At 39.3% G+C, this 20,742-nt stretch overlaps 1 protein-coding gene across 2 annotated transcripts in view; it reads left to right on the plus strand.

Annotated features, from left to right (window-relative positions):
• PPARGC1A (PPARG coactivator 1 alpha) overlaps window positions 1–20,742 on the plus strand; it is a 478,094-nt gene that overhangs the window by 376,276 nt on the left and 81,076 nt on the right. For both annotated transcript variants that reach the window (XM_038008650.2, XM_008017746.3), the window contains exon 2: window positions 3,658–3,837. In XM_038008650.2, the coding sequence (XP_037864578.1) occupies window positions 3,658–3,837 (180 nt within the window). The remainder of the gene's footprint in view (window positions 1–3,657; window positions 3,838–20,742) is intronic.

The following is a 20,742-nucleotide window of genomic DNA, read 5'->3' on the forward strand; positions in this document are numbered from 1 at the left end:
GGAATAGATATGGATCATTCATATGCCCTGTAGCCATTATGAGTCAGGGTTATAAGTGGCTTCAAAGTCCTAATTGTCTTTGAGTAGCTGGAGTGTCCTGTGGGTGGTTGTCTGGCTGGCACTGTGGGTCTCAGCTGCTGTAGTTTCATTTTTCCATCATGTATTATTCTTGATGCTGTTAGGAGTTGATTGAGGAACTACAGCATGTGGAAATAAGGAAGATTTATTTTAATCATTGGAATTCCTGCAGTCATTTTCAAATAAGCATCAGAAGCATTTAAAACTGTGGCCTTTAAATGTTTTTCTTAAGGAGGAAAGGTCTTGGCTACTTGTCCAGCCATGGATGGAGTCGCCAGTCGGCTGAGATTGGCCAGTCACTTCTCTGTTACACTATAGGCAGCTAGATGCTAGAAGCTTTGCCTACATGGCAGCGGCTCTGGGAATCACCTTCGCCAGTCTAAAATATTACGAGCAGCAGGTAGCGTAGGCAGTTTTCATTTTGTGAATCATTAATGTTTGCTGTCATCCTAAAACTTATTATGCCCTTTTGCACATAATGACAGGGTAGTACATTGGTTAATAAAGGCCTATATCACTATAGCTACTTGGAGTGCCCCGTGTTTCACAGTTTAATGAAGGTGAGGTACAATAAGGTTACTAAGATTGATAGAGACAATTCAAATGACATACACCCTACTAAGTCTGTCATTCTTTACTGCCCCTCTCTCCACCCCATTCGCCTATCTTGACTAATTTTTTTAAGGACCAAGTTTCTTTTTTCATTAATATAATTAATGTGACCAAATCCACTCCTTCTTCTCTCTCTCTTTAAAATTTACCATCAATGGCACAAAAAAACCTCCAAAAGGTTAATGGAGAATTATACTTAATTATAATGATTCATTATCATCAGTGCAGTTAAGCTAATTTATTGTCTGCTCCTTAACTAAGAGAAAAGTCTGTTGGGGTGAAATAACATATAATAATTAGCCTTTTGTGTTTAGTGACTGCTTTATCCTCTTAAATCTTATTATAAAATTGAGGCTACAGTTGTGAAATAGCTGTCATAGTTGCAAAGAGGCAGTAGAATGTGTCTGTGTCATTGCAATAAAGCACACCTGTTACAGATGTATAGGGAAACAGTAAATATCAGCATGTCAGATGAGGACAGTTACAGGGCTTGGACTGTTAAGTCTGGCATCGTCCAAAGGCCAAATATAAATTAATAACAGGAACACTTGCTACCACTAATGTGTTTTAGATTAGCAGGATAATGCCACATTCAGAAGCACAGATTTTATTAGCATGTCAACATCGGCAAGAGCACATGCACTTTTCTCAACCATAACGTAAAAGCAAAATGAGAGAGAGAGAGACAGACAGAGAGAGCAAGAGAGAGCAAGTGAGAGGAAGGAAAGGAATATGTAAATGACAAGAGAGCACCACTACAACAAATTGACCTGGTCTGTTCAATGGTTTTCAAAAGTTATTTAAAAATACATATTTATGGAAAGTTAAAGGGTTTTGAACAAGTCATGCCAAAGAGGGCAGTTAAAGAGAGGGATAACAAAAAGTTGTCCAGAAATCAGTATGCCACTTTAGCCTTCCAAAACATGATTGGTTCCTAAGTTTCACAACAGGAACTTAAGCCGTATGTGGAAAGCCTATATTTTCTTGACTATTTTTAATTTTGTGTTCCTGTCTTTGTTGTTCATGTTTTTTAAAAGACTATGCCCCTATAACATCCTAGTGTATCTAGCACCATTGAAAAAGTTCTCCCCCTATCTCTGAATTGGTGACATTGAGGAAAAGTTAAGATAGTGTGTTTGGGCTTGGAGGATCAGCTGTATGGGCAAGAATGGAGTCTGGAAAGTGTTACACCCACAACCAAATACAAGCATTATGCCAGAATGAGATCTCTTCAGCCCAGCCTCCACTTACTTATATGCCTTGTCAAGTATACTGAGCTGTAAGTTTGGGCTAACTCAGATAATAAAAGGAAAGACCAATAAAATGATAAGGAAAGAGTTTTGATGGCGAGGACGGCCCTTTCTTTGCATTCCCTTGTGCCTGCTGCCAGGGATCTCACTGGGGCCCAGTGGTCTTAGAAAAGGATGGCAATGATTTTCAGTCTCCCCCGATCCTCCCTTTACCAACTGCTGACTCCATTACCCAGTACTTACTTCTCAGCATGTTGCTTTTGATCACGCTGCTGCATATGACCTGTGTAATGTGGCCTGCTAGGAATCCCTGCCAGGGATAACAGGGGTGCTTGAGAAAGAAAATCTGCATAAAACTTACTTCATTCAAAATGTAAATGTCAAGGTGCATCTTTCATTTTATGCCTAACTGCTGCCTGGATGTGAACAATTCCACAGCATCTCTCCCGACCTTGGAAGGCAGGGCCACGAGGGTGCTGCATCAGTGTGTGCCTTCTGATTGAGACACCACTACTCACAGGTGGATAAAGTTCTTACTGTTCTGGCAATGCCAGACCCCTGCGATAGGAGTTCCTGCAGTGTTCTTTACTGTCTGCGGACTGACATTAGCAGTTAGGTAGCCAATTCAAGTTTAGGAGACCACCTTATTGGTAAGGGGAGTCCACCTGCCTCCAAAAGCCCCATGGTAAAATAGTTGAAAAGACTGTCTAGTTCATGTAAGAGGATGAAATACTTTGACAATCTAAAATAATCTTGGTGATAAGCAGCCCAGCCATGGTAGAAGATATTTTAAGCCTCTCAATATATAGAAATTATTTTGAAACTCTAAACAGAAATAGTTATTTTGAATTCACGTAAAGCACAGTTTAGATATGCATAAATAATGAACAAAATACACTGATGGTATGCTCTTGAGAGTTTTCTTTTCCGGGTACTAGGTGATGCCAACCATACACACACACATACACACACACACACACACACACACCCCTTGCAAGTTACATACAAAAGCCATATAGAAAAAAAATTATGATTTTTGTCCTTCATCTTAAGGAACTTGCTTTTGCCTTTAAGAATGAAGTCCAGAAAGTCATGAAGAGTCAAATAAGAGTAAATGATTTAAATAAAAACAATTCAGGAGAATCACAGATGAGTCAAAGGACTTTGCATCATTAGTTGCTAAATGAATTATATGGATTATAATGCTTAAAAGGAGTGTAAATGGAGAAAATTTTTCCTTGTGTAGTTCCTTTGTTCTTTTTCCATTTAGCAATAGTTTATTGAGTGTCTATTATGTGTGATAAACTTTCCAAGGTAAAATCAAGTTTGTCTTATGGTTAACCATAAGACAGTTTAAAACTTTGGAAGCAGTAACTATCAAACAGGTACCAAGGATTTTGTACAAAGAGGTACAAAAATTTCTAGTTGATTTCTAACTGGAAGAATCAGAGAAAGCTTCATGGAGCATGGTATTTACCATGTATTTGGAGGTAGAATTTTGGATGGAATAAAGCAGGAAAATTATCCTTCAGGAGCTAAGTGAGTAAAGATTTTAGGTGTTTTTCCTGGTGACTCAAGTGCCAGAAACTAGCTTTGGTAATGTCATTGAATTAACTAGGCTTAATTCCTATCACATGCTATTGCAGTTTAATAAATTCCTGTGGTTAATGGAAGCTTTTTTAAAATTTTTTTCTTTTTTTTTTTCTGCCTCCTGCAGTGTGCTGCTCTGGTTGGTGAAGACCAGCCTCTTTGTCCAGATCTTCCTGAACTTGATCTTTCTGAACTAGATGTGAACGACTTGGATACAGACAGCTTTTTGGGTGGACTCAAGTGGTGCAGTGACCAATCAGAAATAATATCCAATCAGTACAACAATGAGCCTTCAAACATATTTGAGGTAAGGACATCCTTTGGAAAAATTAATTTTTCATTGACTTTGGCTTGGGCGAGACTAACATGGTAACGGGCCTGAACATATAATGGGTCCTTACTTTGCTATCATCAAAAGACTTTTCATCACAGTTACATACTTTCTAATTTATGGAAAAACAGTGTTTGGAAAACAAATGGTTTATTTTTATTTTTATTTTTTTAAAGATTGAAGGGACTAAGAATCAACAACTGTGAGTGAGTTAAACTATGTTGAAATACTAAAGGGTTGTGAAAGGTTAGTGACAAAGAAGAACAAAAGTCTAAACCTGTTTATTCCTGTCTATTTCCCACAGAAAGAATGAGCAATAAATGGTACCTCATATAAATTAATAAATAAGAAGGCCTTTCTTTTTAACCAAGGGGGTAGATGTCTACCTTTATTTGCTTTACTAATTAGGTGAGGTCTTTTGATTATTATTATTAATCATATTTTTGGTTCATATCTCTAATTTCTTGATATAATGGGAATTTCTAAACCTGACTAATCTACTGTATACTTATAAATCAGTCAAAATTCATTTACTTTTCAGTAGCAAGAATTACCTCCGTGACTCCGGACTCTTATTATAAGCCTACCCTATAATAAAGAATGTTAATCTATTCCTATTAAAGTGTTACTTTGAGAAAAGAAATTCTTTCCCACAAGATCAGTACTCATTTACTTGAAAATACATGACTTTTTATAGGAACAAACATTTAGTGAGTACTCTGGCAAGTGAATTAAATGAAGATTGACAAATCAACTGGTTTTCTTTATCACAACTGCCAGTGCCATCATCATCATCATTATCTAATGTTTTCTGAGCACCTAGTACGTACTGGACTTTTCTTATTCACCCGCAAAGACATTTCTTATACTGCCATGTTATTTGCTTGAAATCCGAGTCTTAAGAAAGCCAAGTTTAAAAATATTAATTGAGTTTTTCTGGAACCCAGCATGCAATACATGCTGAATAAATGTTTGTTGAATCATGAGTGAATGATGAATATATTAATGTTGATAACAATAATAGTAATGACAATAATGGCCAACATTTTGGTATACTCATGCTTAATATATGTCATCTCACATATCCTTGAAAACAACCTATTGTTAGGTCCTATTATTATCATTCCTGTTTTACATATGCAGACACTGAAATTCAGAGAGGTTATTTGATTTTCCCCAAATCACACAGTTGACAATAAAGACCTGGGATTTGAACCCCAAATTTATCAGACTTCAAAGTTTATATCCTTGATTAAAAATAGAGAACCCATGAATTTGGGTGACAGCCATCCTTTACAAAGGCATATCAAGCTGCTTCTTTGCTCAATATATTTAAAAATAGAACAGAATCTTTCCTTTCAGTGTTGGTTGGCATGGAGGTACAGTTAGCTAGTGAGCTGAGACGGCTGTAGGTTCTGCCGACGGTTGAGATTTTGTAATACCTCTGGGGATTAAGTGGGTTTTAGAAGAATGCTTAAGGTAGTAGAGTTTGGACTGGGGAGACAGAACAAGGTGGAGGAAACACTGAAGGTTGTGGTTAGTTCTACTTTCCCAGGCTTCTCAGCCGGGTCTTAGAAAGTTCATGTGAGGACTTGGCCAGTTAGAACTGGTAAATTGAACATTCCTCACTCAGTACACTTGTCAGGTTACAGGCCCATTCTAAGTCATGCTGCATTAAATAAACAGTGCTTTAAAAAATGTCCATCTCCATAGACCTCTTATCTAAAAATCAGCTATTCCATATCAGATGAATGCCATGCATTTTGTAGAGGCTAGAGAATAACTTAGAGGTAGGGGGAGATGGCATAGGAGTCAATGACTCTCTGGTGGGCTACTTTAAAAAAAAATACAACGTTCTCCATAACCTTTATGTGCCTGTATTTTGTGTTGTGGTATTTGTGAGAGGTACTTCACATTTATACCTTCAGGAGTCTTGGTTCAGCATCTAGTTCATTATCTACATGTAGGTGCTTAACATATGCCATACCACCCTTTTTGTCTCCCTGTATCATATTCTATGCTCATAAAATTATTTTCAGCACTCTAAAACAGAAGGTTCATGTAATTTAGTCTCTCATTAGGTCATTTTAAACCAATGATTCTCAACCAAAGGCAATTTTGGTCCCCACCCCACACCCCAATTCAGGGGACATTTGACAATGTCTGGGGGCATGTTTGGTTGTTACCACTGGGGACAAGGGGATGCTACGAGCGTTTACTGAGTACAGACTAGAGTCAAGGGATGCTACTAAACATCCTACAGCATGTAGGACAGCTCCCACCACAAAAAATGATTCAGCCTCCAATGAAAAAAGCACTGAGGTTGAAAAACCCTGCTTTTAAATAAAGTCACAAACTTCCCCTTTATAAATTACTAATGATTAATTGGTCAGATTTCTGAAAGAAGACGTAGGAAGGTACTGGATATAAAGAATGAGAAGCCATATAACGGTATTGGGATGCCTGGGGCTCCAGGACTAATATGTCAGGTATTCTCTTAGTGTCAGAGGGCAAAAGTGACTGTTTAGGTAAGTTCCCATAACAGTGTTCTCTGATGTCATAAAGCCCATTCTTTATCTAGGCAAAGGGTAAGGTCATATGTGGCAATGCCGTTACCAACAGCAGCAGCTTCAGGAGCATTTGCCTGGCGTGAGGACGCCTCCACTCTTTGCCCTCTAGTGTTAAGCTCAGGAATCTTTTCTATACTGCGAAAGGAAAGTGTGTTTGGAGCAGAGGTGACATTCTAAAATTGGGTCTTCCCCGTGAAGAAGATTCGTATGAAACCAGATAACTCTTTCATGGCCGTAGGTTTGTGTTGCTTCTACCCAAGCAGCATTTCAGGGAAGTGCCTTCCCAGGGCCAGCCACTCACAGTGGACTTTTCACCTGCACTCACCTTCTTTCAATTTGCAAAGTCCTGCCTCATCACATTTGAGAAGGCCTTGTACTTGAGCAAGTTAAACAGTCACGGGCTCTGCTGTCTCTGATCTGACAATAACAAGCATTATCTACTTTGGATTCCCAGAATAAAATCAGGCACTGAGTAGTTAAATGCTTTTCCCTGACTCAAGTAGCACGTCAATGACACCACTGGAAACTGGCCATCGGCTCTCTGAATTCTCATCATAGCAGAGAGTGGGATTTAGGGCTATATAATAGAGTGGCAGAGTCTTAAAATCTTGAGAGTATAGTCCTAGCTACTTGGGAGGCTGAGGCAGGAGAATGGCGTGAACCCGGGAGGCGGAGCTTGCAGTGAGCTGAGATCCAGCCACTGCACTCCAGCCTGGGCGACAGAGCGAGACTCCGTCTCAAAAAAAAAAAAAAAAAAAAAAAAAAAAAGTTGAGAGTAAATTATGTATCTCTTCTTTTTGTTTCTTCCGTATGTGTGAATCTAAGTTTAATTTTTATTTAACATCACAAAATAATGATAAAGAATGAAGCTGAATGTCACAATTTGAGAAAGATAATTCCGGGTGGTAGCAGAGGGGGTAGCAACATGCAATGGCATATGTTGGTTGAGTAACTGGACACACAAACAATGATCTCTGCTTACGCAACCTGTGTTTGGATGTGTAAATGCAGGGGACCAGGTACGATTCAGAAGCCACTTTCAAAAACAAGGCAAAAGGCTTAGAGGTAACAGCCTCCAGTGAATCTGATCCATGTGTAAGGAAAACAGGATGCGTCCCTGGACCGGCTGGTAGCAAGATTTATGTTTCAGAATATTGCAACATAACTTCCTTCCGTCTGTTGCCTTTGTGCATTGTTTGAAGGAGGAGAATAAAGGGCTACTTTTACAGCACAGCAGTGTGTAAAGATGGATGGCATGGGGTTAGTTTAAATAGCATATTGGCCTTTCTGGGTCACTGTGGGCAACCTTGTCCCTGGTTTATTTTAATACCTGCTTTAATGCCTCTGTGATACAACTGAATGGGCATCTTTCATTCATTCGTCTTTACTTCTGAATGAAGCTACTTGGGGTTCGTTAGAACGATGGCAAGTGAGAATGCAGTCGTCTCTAGGTCATTACTTGTAATACATTCTGAGGTCTGCCTTTGCTGATGAGGAGAGAAGGACTCTCACAGCTGTAGCCAGCATTCATGTTTGGTGGTTGCTGGAACTCTCAGGAAGCTTGAAACTGTGAACTTTGTAGCAGAAAAGGGTGAGTGGTGGTTTTGTATTTGTGTGTAAGTTATCCTGTTATATGCCACAAGGAAATGAATGTGGAAGTTTTCAAGACTACTTGATTATTCTAATGGGAATATAGATACTTTACATTTCTTCATTTGGCTTCACTTATATTCTAAATTTTGCAAAAATGGACATATATTATGTACCTATCAAAAAGTTAAAAATAACAAATATCAGCAGTTCAACAGACCATGAGCATTTGGGGAGCGGGGAATCTGCCTGTCTTGTTCACTGACATTTTTCTAGATATTTTCTTAGAAAATGACAGAAAGTAAGAACTCAATAAATACTTGTAGCATAATGAATGAGTCAATCTTCATGTGTTTATTGATGGAATGAACTGTGTTAGGTAATATGAAGATTATATACAAAGCACAAAAGAAGGCCTGTGTCCTAAAGTACTTTAAATCTAGTTTGGGAGGCAAAATGAACAAACGTAAAACAATTAAGAAACCATGCAAGACTGTGTATACAAATATACAAGTATATGCATGTGTTTTTATTTCTTAGCAACTGGAAAACAATGTAAGACTGTATATTCATGTATATGTATAATACGTATATGCACCTACATAGGATTTTATATATATTTGCAATTTGCAAACATTGCAAGCTCGTATATGCATATATGCATGCATATATATGTGTGTGTATGTATGTGTATTTCTAGCTGAGGAGATAAACAGCAAGAATAAATTCACAAAGCCTTGTAAGAGAAGAAGAGCAAAGCGTTTTCATAGAGGGGATGTGGAGGTGAGGAACTTGGTTTACTCAAAGTAAAATACATATTAATGGGAACACAGCAGTAGTGGGAGTAAGTTTGGATGTAAGGTAGGTACAAAATTCCGGTGGGTCGTGAGAACCCAGTGGGAAATCTTTAGAGTCTGTTTAGAAAGTAGGATGTCATTGAAGATTTTTAGTAGATCAACATAATGGAGGTGGTATTTAAGAGTGATAATGCTGACAGTCGTAAGAGGTGTAGGCAAGTAGGAAATAAGGAAAATCAGACAGCAGGCCCTGCTGCATTCCAAACCCAATGTGATACAGGTACAGGGAAGGGACACAGTGATAGCAGAGGGGGTGGCATTCAGAGAACAGATTCAAAGTACCTTGAAGGAAAATTCCATCAGCCCTGATAACTCTGAGTTAGGATAGAGAGAGAGGTGGTAAGGAATGCTAAACTCAGAGATATTCCAAAGAGAAGCAGAACCGCATGGATATCGCTCCTGGTGAAGTTTCTGCTCACCTTTAGGAGCTGAAGTACTTTCTTAGATTCGTGAGTCATTTTACAAAGGGGCTCTCTATCTTTCCACTGCCTCAGGGACAGAACATATTTAACCCAATCCGCAAATTTACGTGGTGTCTGCTTTTTTTCACTTGTCTCCTTGGAGGAAATTCTGCAGCCTTCCATGGTAATGAATTCCTGCTTCTGACTGTGCCTGTGGTCAGACGGACTTTTCTATGAATGGCAAACCTCTTGGAATTTTAACAAAACAAATAGACAAGAAAAAAAGAATGCACGCATACACAACCCCACCTAAATTGAATCATTGGAAGAATAAATTCTTTTTTGTTATGTGGGAGGACTGAATTAATTTACAATAATCACTTTTATAAGATTTCTGGAATTTCCAATTTGCAATCAATAAATGTTTGTCATTTAAATTAAATTTACGGCCTACAGCCAGATTTTTGCCACACTTGGTAATGACACTTACAGAGAACATAGACTTCAAGTAAGAAAATAATTGCCATTTAAGTGGAGAGATAATTGGCTGTAACATAAGAACATTGAAGAATGTTGAAACTCATGGAGACTTATGGAGTATTTTAAAAATTTATGTTGTACTTATCTTTGCATTTGTAGTCTACCACAAAATTCCAAATTCTGGGTATAAATCAGTTAGATGTTCATCTTGGAGAGTCACAAATCAGGAAGCAACAATCTGACCCAGCCTGTGTGCTGCTTTATTTTCAGCCTCTCCTGTCGGCTTATCTTGCAGGGAGACTAAATAGTACTGTTTGATTGTGTGTGTGTGTGTGTGTGTGTGTGTGTGTGTGTGTGTGTGTTCATCTACACACCTCATTTAAGCACTGTTGTTTGAGACTTCTCGGCTTGATAACATCTGGCTTATCTTGGGAACATCTGGTTTATCACCCTATTTCCTCCCTGCCATTATGCTGACCACTGGAAAAATATGGCTCAGGAGTTCTGACCCACAGGGCTCTGTCTCTTGGCATCAACCCCTGCTAATAAATAGCAACTCACAGGATGCAGGTTACATGACCATCTTTCACTGGCACTAACTTTCCTGCTGGTGGCTTTTGTTAATGGAAGGTGTGGCTAGGAGATATGAGATTGCCTGCTGTTTTTTTTTTTTTTTTTTTATGGAAGTGGATTTGATTCTTAGCCGTTTGCAGTTTGCAAAGTGAGAATGTGTATGTTTCATTAGGCACGATGATTTTAGAAAGTGCTATTTTGTATTTTGGGATGGTAGAAACCAATGATTTCATGTCAGATACTCTAGGCACTCCAGAAAGTAAACTGGGACATTTTATGGACTTATTGTAGGTTTTTCCAACCTCCTGGAGACTCAACTGGTTCATCAAAGTTACTCTGCCTGGATATCTTTGGGGCCAAAATAGTGGAGACCCAAATTCACAAGGAGGAAATCTTGGAGCAGAATCAGGAAAAAGTGGCTCATTGCTTCTTAGATTTACTTCAAAGATAATAGTGTAGGTGAAAGTAATCACAAGGTTCAGGGTGCTGCATTGGACAAACTATTTGTATAGTAACCGTGTGTCTGTGTAGAGACCTTATACACATGCTGTGTTTATTTGTCCATGTACCACTATCACTACGCCAGGTCCTGGAAGCACAGCCCAGCAGATGACTCACCTCTGGATGAAATCACACAAAGCAGATAAAAAACTGAACATTAAAGACCACATTGTTAAAGGGGAGAGCCAAATTGTTCCTCCACCATTCCCTATCCCAGACTTCACATCTAACAAGGTTAATTTGTCCCTATAATTATGTGCCTATTCTTTGAGTAATGAAAGATTTTATTGTGGGTTTTATAAAATGAATTGCGTGTGATGTAAAACAATTTCAGTAAGAGCCATTTTTTTTTTTCTTCTTAACCTCTCAGGTTCCTTTTAACTTTTTTTGTTTTTGTTTTTGTTTTTGTTTTTGTTTTGACAGAGTCTTGCTCTGTCACCCAGGCTGGAGTGCAGTGGCACAATCTCGGCTCACTGCAAGCTCCACCTCCTGGGTTCATGCCATTCTCCTGCCTCAGCCTCCCAAGTAGCTGGGACTACAGGTGTCTGCCACCACACCCAGCTAATTTTTTGTATTTTTAGTAGAGACAGGGTTTCACTGTGTTTAGCCAGGATGGTCTTGATCTCCTGACCTCATGATTCGCCCACCTTGGTCTCCCAAAGTGCTGGGATTACAGGTGTGAGCCACTGCACCCAGCCTCCTTTTAACTTTTAAGACTGTGTGCTCTGAGGTACATTTGAAAGCAAGGCAGGATCCTATGCTTTAGTGTAGCTACAATGAGAGCAGGGAAAAGAGGAGAGAGATCCACAATGAAATACATACTCTTATTCTTGGCAATGGCAGAGTTGTTTGAAGCTAAATGACTTCTTATCCATTAAGCCATTTGTCCCAAAGTGATGATAGAAGATACTTTTGTGCCTTTTCTTTTCCAAAATGATAGACTGATTTGCAGTTTCAGATTCTAAACACTAATATTTTGTAGACCTGCCCATCTCCGTTACTACTGCAAGTTACTCATTCAAGGTTTGCAGCCAGATAGATTAATGAATTACCAGATCTTGCATAAAATGACTTAGCCTGACTTAAACAACTACTTTTTTTTTTTCCTTTTTTTTTGGTGGGGGGGGGGGGGTGGACAGCAGTCTTACATTGGGTGTTAATGGGCTATAGAGAGAGTGAGCCCCCATTGAGTTTTTTTAAACTAGCTTTTTTAAAGCTTCACTGCACTTTTTCATTCTTTTCTGAACCTGTGCTCAGAAGCCGTCAGTTCAAGGAGGAGCAATCAGGTTGGTAGAGCAGAGAGGAGGAAGGAGACTCAGTGGTCAAATCCCTGGTGGCCTATGCCCTTCGCTGTGCCAAATCAGCGTGATTTATCAGAGCCCTCTCTTCAGCGCAGAGTTGAGAGTGAGTTCCAGGGTCCCCCCCACACAATATGCATAGCTGGAGCTCTGAACTTTGAAGGAAAGCCTCAGAGCTATTTGCAAAGTGCTGGTGCTTAGTGAATACTAAATTACATTTAGGAAATAGTCTACTGCTACCAGTTATACTTCATTTTTATTCTTGACACAGACACCTAAATCAGAGAACAGTAACATTTCAGAGATTATGGAAGCAGTTTGGGTATGTTCCAACACTATAATAGGATCAGAATTTTAAGGCCTTTTGTATTATTACCAATAGTCACTTAGTTTCTACTGCAGTGTACTTTGTAGGGAATTACAGCTTTTACTAAAAAGATTAAAATGCTATTATGCAAATGATTGCAGTATGTTATTATGTTTACAAATTAACATCCATGGCTCAACACACAAATTAACTAACTATTCTATCTGTGTTATTAAGGATTTAATAAAGTAACTGTTAATAAAAATGGGTAGCTTGGAACTTTAGTAGAAAACAATTGTGATTTAACGCATGGAACTTGAGCATTGTGTTTAATGTTCTAGGTGATATAATGGTAAAATAAAGTTGAAAAAAGCACATAGAAAAACCAAAACTGTGTGAACAGCAGAGCTACTTGCCTGAGAGGCTGATGAACGTGAACTAAATAGCTTCAGGCTACCATGTACAGTGGGCAGCATAGCAATAAATCTAAGCAAAGCACGCAAAACATCTTCTATTAATAAATAGTTCATTGAAATGATAATTACCCTCCATTACGTGTTTGATATGTTCCATACACACAGAGAATACTTACATTATTCTAAAATGGATCTCAGAGTAAATTTTGCTGTGGCGAATGGGATTTAGCTGAAGAATATCGCTGGGTGATAAAAGAGGAGAAGGCTGGGTTCAGACTAAGATGGCTTTACAAACAGGCTGCAAATTGCTATTCCTGGCTGTTCCTAAGAGATCATAAAAGCAAGGAGATAAGAGCCGCCAAGGTTCCTGAGAAATGAATGTATGTGATTATGTTATCTCGTAGGTTGGATTTACTAGACAGACCGACAACACCTTCACTTTAGCCCAACAGGAAAAGTAGAAAGAGATACAGATTTTGGGATAGCAAACTTTGTTAGAATAGGAAATTCCAAAACACTGTAATTCAAATGTTTCCAAAGAGAGCCAGGATTCCAGTCATTGACTTCTGTGCTGGATCTCAAAAAAAAAAAAAAAAAGAGCTAGGGATATGACTTAATATTAAGCAAATAAATGAAAAAGAAACAAAAGCATTGCAAGAACATCCTGGAGAACTAATTCTATATTTCAAATATTTTGGACTCATGTTTCTTAATTCTCAAATAAAGATGTTGAAGACTTCTAAGTCCACAAACAATTATCTTTTTAGGTCTCCCTATTGAGGGATACTAACTTGAACTTCTTAGTAGGAATTTCTGGATGTACTTAAGAAATGTACAAGCAGGGAAGAGACCACAAAGTTGGTCAAGGTTTGTGCCTTTGCATACAATACAAGCAATTTATTTTGTTCCAAATAGCACCTCTGTGGTTGGGAAACTACTTATGCAAATTTTTGATATCTAGCTTTAGCAAGGTGCCTGGTTCCTTCATTTCCTTCCACATTTGGATAAATTGTGTTGTTCTTCACTCTTCCAAATTTGTCCTTGTGGAAGCGAACACTTGCAAATTGGTTGAAGCTTGCTAAGAGAAAGAAAGGGAGGGGGTAGAGAAGAGGAAGAAAAATCTGACCAAAAGCAGTTGCTGTGACAGCTTATGATTTGATGGTTTGTGGCCTTGTCCTGTTCTCAGGCACCTGATCAAGAAAGTGGTACAATCCTGTTATGCAGACATTCTGGAAATCTTGCCAACATTCACCTGACATGACCAAGGTTTAAAGTCCTTGCTGTAACTTTACAAAGCGTAGTGAGAGTGTGTGCCTGTGTGTGGCACATACACTCACTCATATCCTTTTTTTTTTTTTTTAGGGAAAAAAAAGTGATCTTTGCCATAGAAGGGTGGTAAAATAATTAGTCCAGTAGACAAGCGTCTTGGCCCATGTTTAAACAGAGCTTTAAGGACACAGTGTTCCCAAGAGTCACATATCTAAATACAAACCAGTGTCAGCTGCCATGCAGACCAAAATGTAATAGCCTGCTTTCACATAGGTCATCGTCAATCCATTTTGGTCGCAGTCACACTGCACATCTGTTTCTGCGAGCTGCAGCTTCTTAAGGTGGCATTTGGACTTCATAAGAGCACAAACAACCAAGCTATAAATTGCCACTGCTGGAGTTATTTTGAATAAGTGTATACTGTTTCATATTTATAATGGTGAGGCTTCATAATATTCACAGTGAATATATAACACCGATCAGTTCAACAAGCATGAAATTGTATGTTGTCAACTTGTCACATAAATAGAGTCATATTCTGGCTTGCGATAATGTTGAACTAACACTTTTTCCCCCAGAATTGTCGAGAGGGTCACAAAAAAGTGAGGAGGTAGCACTTCCTTTGGGTAGATAACCAGTCAAGGCTATTGTAAAGTTGATATTACTGTCGATGAGTTCCTTTTCTCCCCTCCCTCCGAAGCACTAGCTTTTCTTGGGTGAATGCTAATTGGCTAATCTGGTGTGTTTCTGCTGTCATCCAATGCTATCATTTTCAGCTAGTACTTGGAGGTTTTTTTTGGGATGTGTATGTGTGAGTAGCTTTTTTTTCCCCCTTTAAAACTTCTTCTTCTTCTTCTTTTTTTTTTTCTATTCTTGTGGTGCAAATCAGTGCTAATTGTCATGAAATTCTCTAGTTATACTCGGGCAAGCTTTCTTGCTGCCTTTTCACCCTAGTTAACTCTCAATTTATTACCAGAGCATTAGGAAATAGTGAAAGCTGGACATTTTATTCAAACTTAGTTGAGATAGAGAATTTAAAGAGATGCAGAAAAAAATGATTGAACCAAATTTGCACCTTACTAAAAGGAGAAAGGACGAATGAAATGTGCTCGCCGGTAGCTACAGAGAAACTCAGAGACCAGTTTCCACGGTGGCTGATATTTCTGTACCAGAGGCATGGTAGAAACTGATTCAAGTCTGTTTTCACTTTTGAGAAATTCTTAGATGTGTTCAACCTTCCTCATCTTTCTTCCAATGGCCTGAAGACAAAAAGGCATTGCAATCTGTATTACCCGGTTAAGTTGCTAACTTCAACACCTTGAGACAGTACTTTGGATTCTCTAAAGCACTACGCAGTATTACTGAGGATTATTACCAAAACTTTTCTTTTCATCCCATATCACTTGGGGTACGGCTGGTCACATTTTCTTTTTCTTTTTTTTTTTTTTTTGTTTTGAGACGGAGTCTCGCTCTGTCATCCAGGCTGGAGTGCAGTGGCGTGATCTCGGCTCACTGTAAGCTCTGCCTCCCGGATTCACGCCATTCTCCTGCCTCAGCCTCCTGAGTGAATAGCTGGGACTACAGTTGCCCGCCACCACGCCCAGCTAATTTTTTTCTTTTTTGTATTTTTAGTAGAGATGGGGTTTCACCGTGTTAGCCAGGATGGTCTCGATCTCCTGACCTCGTGATCTGCCTGCCTCGGCCTCCCAAAGTGCTGGGATTACAGGTGTGACCCACTGCACTGGGCCCACATTTTCTTATACAAGAACCAATTCACTGGCTAAAGCTCTCTGTTTCCAACTTTTGCAACATCTTCACATGTCTTTTTGCATGTGGATTTTAAAAGTTCATCTCTCCTCTCACTTATTTACTTACCCATTCATCAAAATATAATTGTCATCCATTAGCATGGTTAGTCTCTGACCATTTTAGGGGGATACAGTGGTTAAAAGCAAACCTAGTTTCTGACTCCCTGAACATTTTGGTTAGTGATGAAGACACACCTTTTAAAAACAAGTAAGATAAGCTGTCTGTTTGAGGAAGGAGAGCAGGGAATTTCTCCATCTCTCTGTTACCCAGTTATCACTAGCAGATAAATTCTGCCCTTCTCCTACTTAATTGTCTTTAGAAATGCCTTCACCTTGAGATGGAATTCTGCTGGTGAGCATTTCTCCTAGCTAGAGGAGCATTCTGTCCAAACCAAGATCCCATTCTATTCCAAACCAAGATCTGTCCCACTGCCCCAACAAATGCAGGGCAGTGGTACAGAATATTTGAGATTGGAAGACCTGAAATGTATGATGTCCTACACACAGTATATTAAAATAACAGTTTGCTAAATGACGAGTTGATGGGTGCTGACGAGTTGATGGGTGCAGCACACCAACATGGCACAAGTATACGTATGTAACAAACCTGCACGTTATGCACATGTACCCTAGAACTTCAAGTATAATAAAAAACAAAACAAAACAAAGCAAAACAAATAACAGTTTGCTCATTGGAATTGCAGGGTTGCCAGGGGGTGTGGAGGGGAAACAAGAGGAAGCCAACCCAAGGGAAGAGAGCAAGACCGTTAGTGGAGAGTTCTTTAACCAGTGTGCAAGTCTGACCTGACCAGAATGCTGTGCCCTTGGTGGGGCTTCTATGGATGAGAACTGTTTGGTACCATTTTAGGTCTGTTGACCTTTCTATTTGAGAATGATACTTCAGTCCAGCTGGAAGGACCGACATGCTTTTTGCCTGTTTGAGACACCTGTGTATGTGACTTTTGTCTCTCTCTTGGATCCATCATCTCTAAGTGATAGCTCCTTGCTTCATGGGGTAATGCTATCCAAGGGCTATCCTGCACCCTTGGAAGAGGCATGTGCAGGAAGAATGCTACCAATCCCTTTCCTCTTCCCTCTGGAGGTACCAAGCATTACACCCCTGCCAAGCCTTACTCAATTAGATCTCTTTCAGATTCCTATAATAATCGAGCTTAAATCCTCTTCTCAGTTCTTTCTGAGAAATTTATTTCTGCTTTGAAACGGCTCTTGCATTGGAGAAAAGTGCCTCTGTTACAGGACTGCCCTTGGTTTTTCCATGGGCTCTTGGCTTAAGGACATTAGCTTCCCTGGTGCCATCTCATTTGCTCAGATGTGAAGTTAGAGCTTCTGTATTCCAGACATAGTTATCCTGGGCGTCCAGGGATCCTCGCCAACCCAGATTCTGTCCAGATACGTTCTCATGTCAGAATCCTCTTGTGTCTTGCCAGCCCATACTTACCGGGGACACCCTGCTCTCTCCTCTGAGCTGCATATCTCAGCCTGCATTTTTTATTTAGGCCATGCTGTCTGATAGGCAGGTTCACCTCCTATTCTCGCTGGAGAAGAGTCTGGGCAAATGCCTGAAAGTCTGAAGACAGCAATGCTGTATAGGATAAGTGACTTCTTTTCCCTGCTGGTCCCCAATTCCAGGGCTCTGTGTGCAACAGATTTGAGAGTTACATTAGGTCACAGTGCCACTGTCTAGCTCCTTTAATCCTATCACCCGGCAATCCCAGCAATGTAGCTGAGGTGGCTGCCCCTGTCCTAAAGGAATTTGTGTCAGTTTCTCCTGGGATGAATCTAGTCTGGACCACTTTGCAACATTTGTTCAAACTGAAAATTTTGACAAAGACATTCTGTTCACAAAGAGCCAACAAATGTTCTGTGTTTCGATACATTTGGAGGTTATGAAATGTTGCCTGGTCTTGGCAGATAACTGAGTCTGGGGACCCACATAGTGTAAGCCATGCCCTGTTTAATTTGTCTTTCAATGGCAAATGTGTTTCTTCTGTGATTTAGCATTAAGGGATGATACCCTCCAGTAGGACTGTGTGACCTCCCTGCTGCTTTTGTGGTATAGAAAAGAAAAAAAAAAAAAAAATGGATACCACTTTTTTTCCTTTAGTTGCTGGTTTATTTTTATTTCCAGCTACATCTTTTATAGTTGAAAGAGAAGATGTATGTTCTATAGATAGTACACATTTTTATGGTGATTTTTATAATTCATACTGGAAAACCTAATTTCTGTAGCCATTAACAATTTAGGATTATTAATTGTCTGAAATATAGGTGAGAAGCATACTGTTTCTAAAATATCTCTGAGAAGCCAAACTAGATTCAGAAAAATTCCCTCAAATGGAACACATTTTATTCCCAGATACACTTCTTCACCCCTCACTTAACACTTGCTTCCTTTTGTTTTACTTATGATTTAAATGAATCCAGTTGTCTAATGTTCTATCCGATATGTAATGTTCTATGAGCATATATGACATTAGAAGAAATGGTTTAGAAAATTCATGAAATGGTGACAGTAAAAAGATAATGGTGAGCAGTGACAACTGACCAAAAGAAACGACTACAAACTACAAAAAATTGACAAACCCTGAAAATGTGACAGTCTAGGGCCTTTTAGTTTGAGGGAAAATACTCCCATATTTCTCAATAGGTCCATATAGTCGTTTTGCAATACCAGGCAGTGCTACCAAAACCAATCCTCATAATTTTTAAAGTGGGGAAAATATGTAAATGATTCGGAAATCTTTTCATGAAAAAGCTTTAATAAAAGTACGGTGCTTTAGCAACTTAAGTTCTTTGATTTATCTGCACCAGCGTCTATGTGGATTAAAGCCAGATCATGTGAGGAAGTAGGTGAGGCATACATACAAACACAAACATGTAGTTTTAGATCTAACAGATTTTAATGGAGTTTGGATATTATCCTGTAAGTGTTTCCTGTGTAGACTTCAATAATAAAGAAGAAAATGCTCCATGAAATATCGACTTCGTTTTATAATCTGTTAGACTACATCTTCCCTTAAAAACACAACTGTTGAAATTTTCTTGAATAAAGAGACCACTGACTTCTTTTTCCTTATCAATAGTAAAGCTTTTTGACTACAGGGACATTGGTCAAGAGAAATATAGCTCAGTAGAGTTATCATTAAGTAAGCAATTTCCCACATTCCTTTAGAATGAAATCGCCTATACTTTTCTCCTTCATGGCTTTCCATATTTATCCTACCCAGTCCTCAAATAAGCCGCCACCCCAGCAATGCACAACTCACTTGTAAATATTCATTTGGAGCATATGAAATCGTAATATCAGTACTGAGACTAACTCGCCCACCCATTTTGCTTTGGAGACCCTTATAAATAAATGAACAACCTGAGAGCTTTCAAAACAATCATTAAGATGCGCTACTTGCTTTTGGATAAAGAGTTTCAGATAATGTACAGGACTGGGCTTCCTAAATCTAATTTCTGTCTAAAAACCTAGGGAATGCTCTGGCTATATCTTCTCTATCCAAACTCTCTCGACTGATTCTGGCATCTTTGCCCTGAGAATGCCCAGCTCAAGGTTCTCTATATGGACCCAGAGCCTTGATCAGGCCATGACCCTTCATTAATATTCAAACTTTGGCAGTTTCAAAGAATGCTGCCCTCCTCGACCACTGTGAGCAGTGAGCTCCCCTGGCACTTTCTCTCATGCTTATCCTTTGTACAAAGACATTTGTGTCTTTCTTCATGTCTCTTTCAGGAGTAATTCTTCACCTTGTTCAATTTTTTCCTTTCTCTTTATGGCTGTCGTAATAGCCCCTGGTACAGCCAGGCAACCATGACCCTGTCCATCATTCACCTGCAAGCTATTCTTGAACCACTAGATGGTCCCTGAGTGACCAGATTAATTGTGCCAGTGGTGAGCCTTTTCACCTGACCTTTCGTCCAGTGACATAAAAGCTGATTCCAGGCTGTGTGCAAGGCTGGCTGCCCTGCCATCTCTGCACCCTCCATGAAGTCAAGCAGTGGAACGGAGAGTATCCATGCAAATTAAGTGCAGAAGCAGGGATAGAATAAGGTGTGCAGTTGGGGGTTATCAGAAATTAAATTTGTCTTCCTTTGAGTGCCATTGGAAATGAGTCTTAAGGAACGAGAACCCAAAGGAAACTTTCCATAGACACCATTTCCATAAACGGTATTGTCACAATGTGCTATTTTAAAGACTGGTTGTTTTGGTCTGTGTTTACATGAAGTCTTTACCAGGCACAGGATAAACTATTAAGTCCCTAAATTTAGGAAGGTATGTGTGGTCCTCTTTGGAACAAAGTGAATTTTTGTTGTCACATGTGTGAAGGAGCATCTTTTTCTTTTGTTAAGGCCTTTAAATTGTGGTCCAGCTTTCTAGGTAATAGCTTTTTGGCTAAATCTCTCAAGGTGCATTATAAACTGCATGAGGGGAAGAGGGACCTCATCAGCTCCTCAGTCCCTAGCACAAAGCTATGCACATTAAAACTCTCTCTAGTTTCTGTTAATGGATGGATTTACAGGGGTTCTACCAAATTCAGAAAGAGAGAGAATATAACATGACCTTCCCAGCCATTCAGACCAATCATGCTAAAAACAAGACATATCCAAGATCTGAGAATGTGTTCTCCAAGAGATGGTTTGTAAACAGAGCCAGTAGTGACACCTGTATGCTGTGTGTCTGCCAGAGTGTCTGTGAACTTACCCCCTAACTCTGCTACAAGCCTTTCTGCTCAGATGAAGATATACGGAGTTGGGAGACATGTGGTTGGTTAAGCCAATGTGCG

Source organism: Chlorocebus sabaeus, chromosome 27 (genome assembly GCF_047675955.1).
Source record: "Chlorocebus sabaeus isolate Y175 chromosome 27, mChlSab1.0.hap1, whole genome shotgun sequence".
NCBI classification, from domain to species: Eukaryota; Metazoa; Chordata; class Mammalia; order Primates; family Cercopithecidae; genus Chlorocebus; species Chlorocebus sabaeus.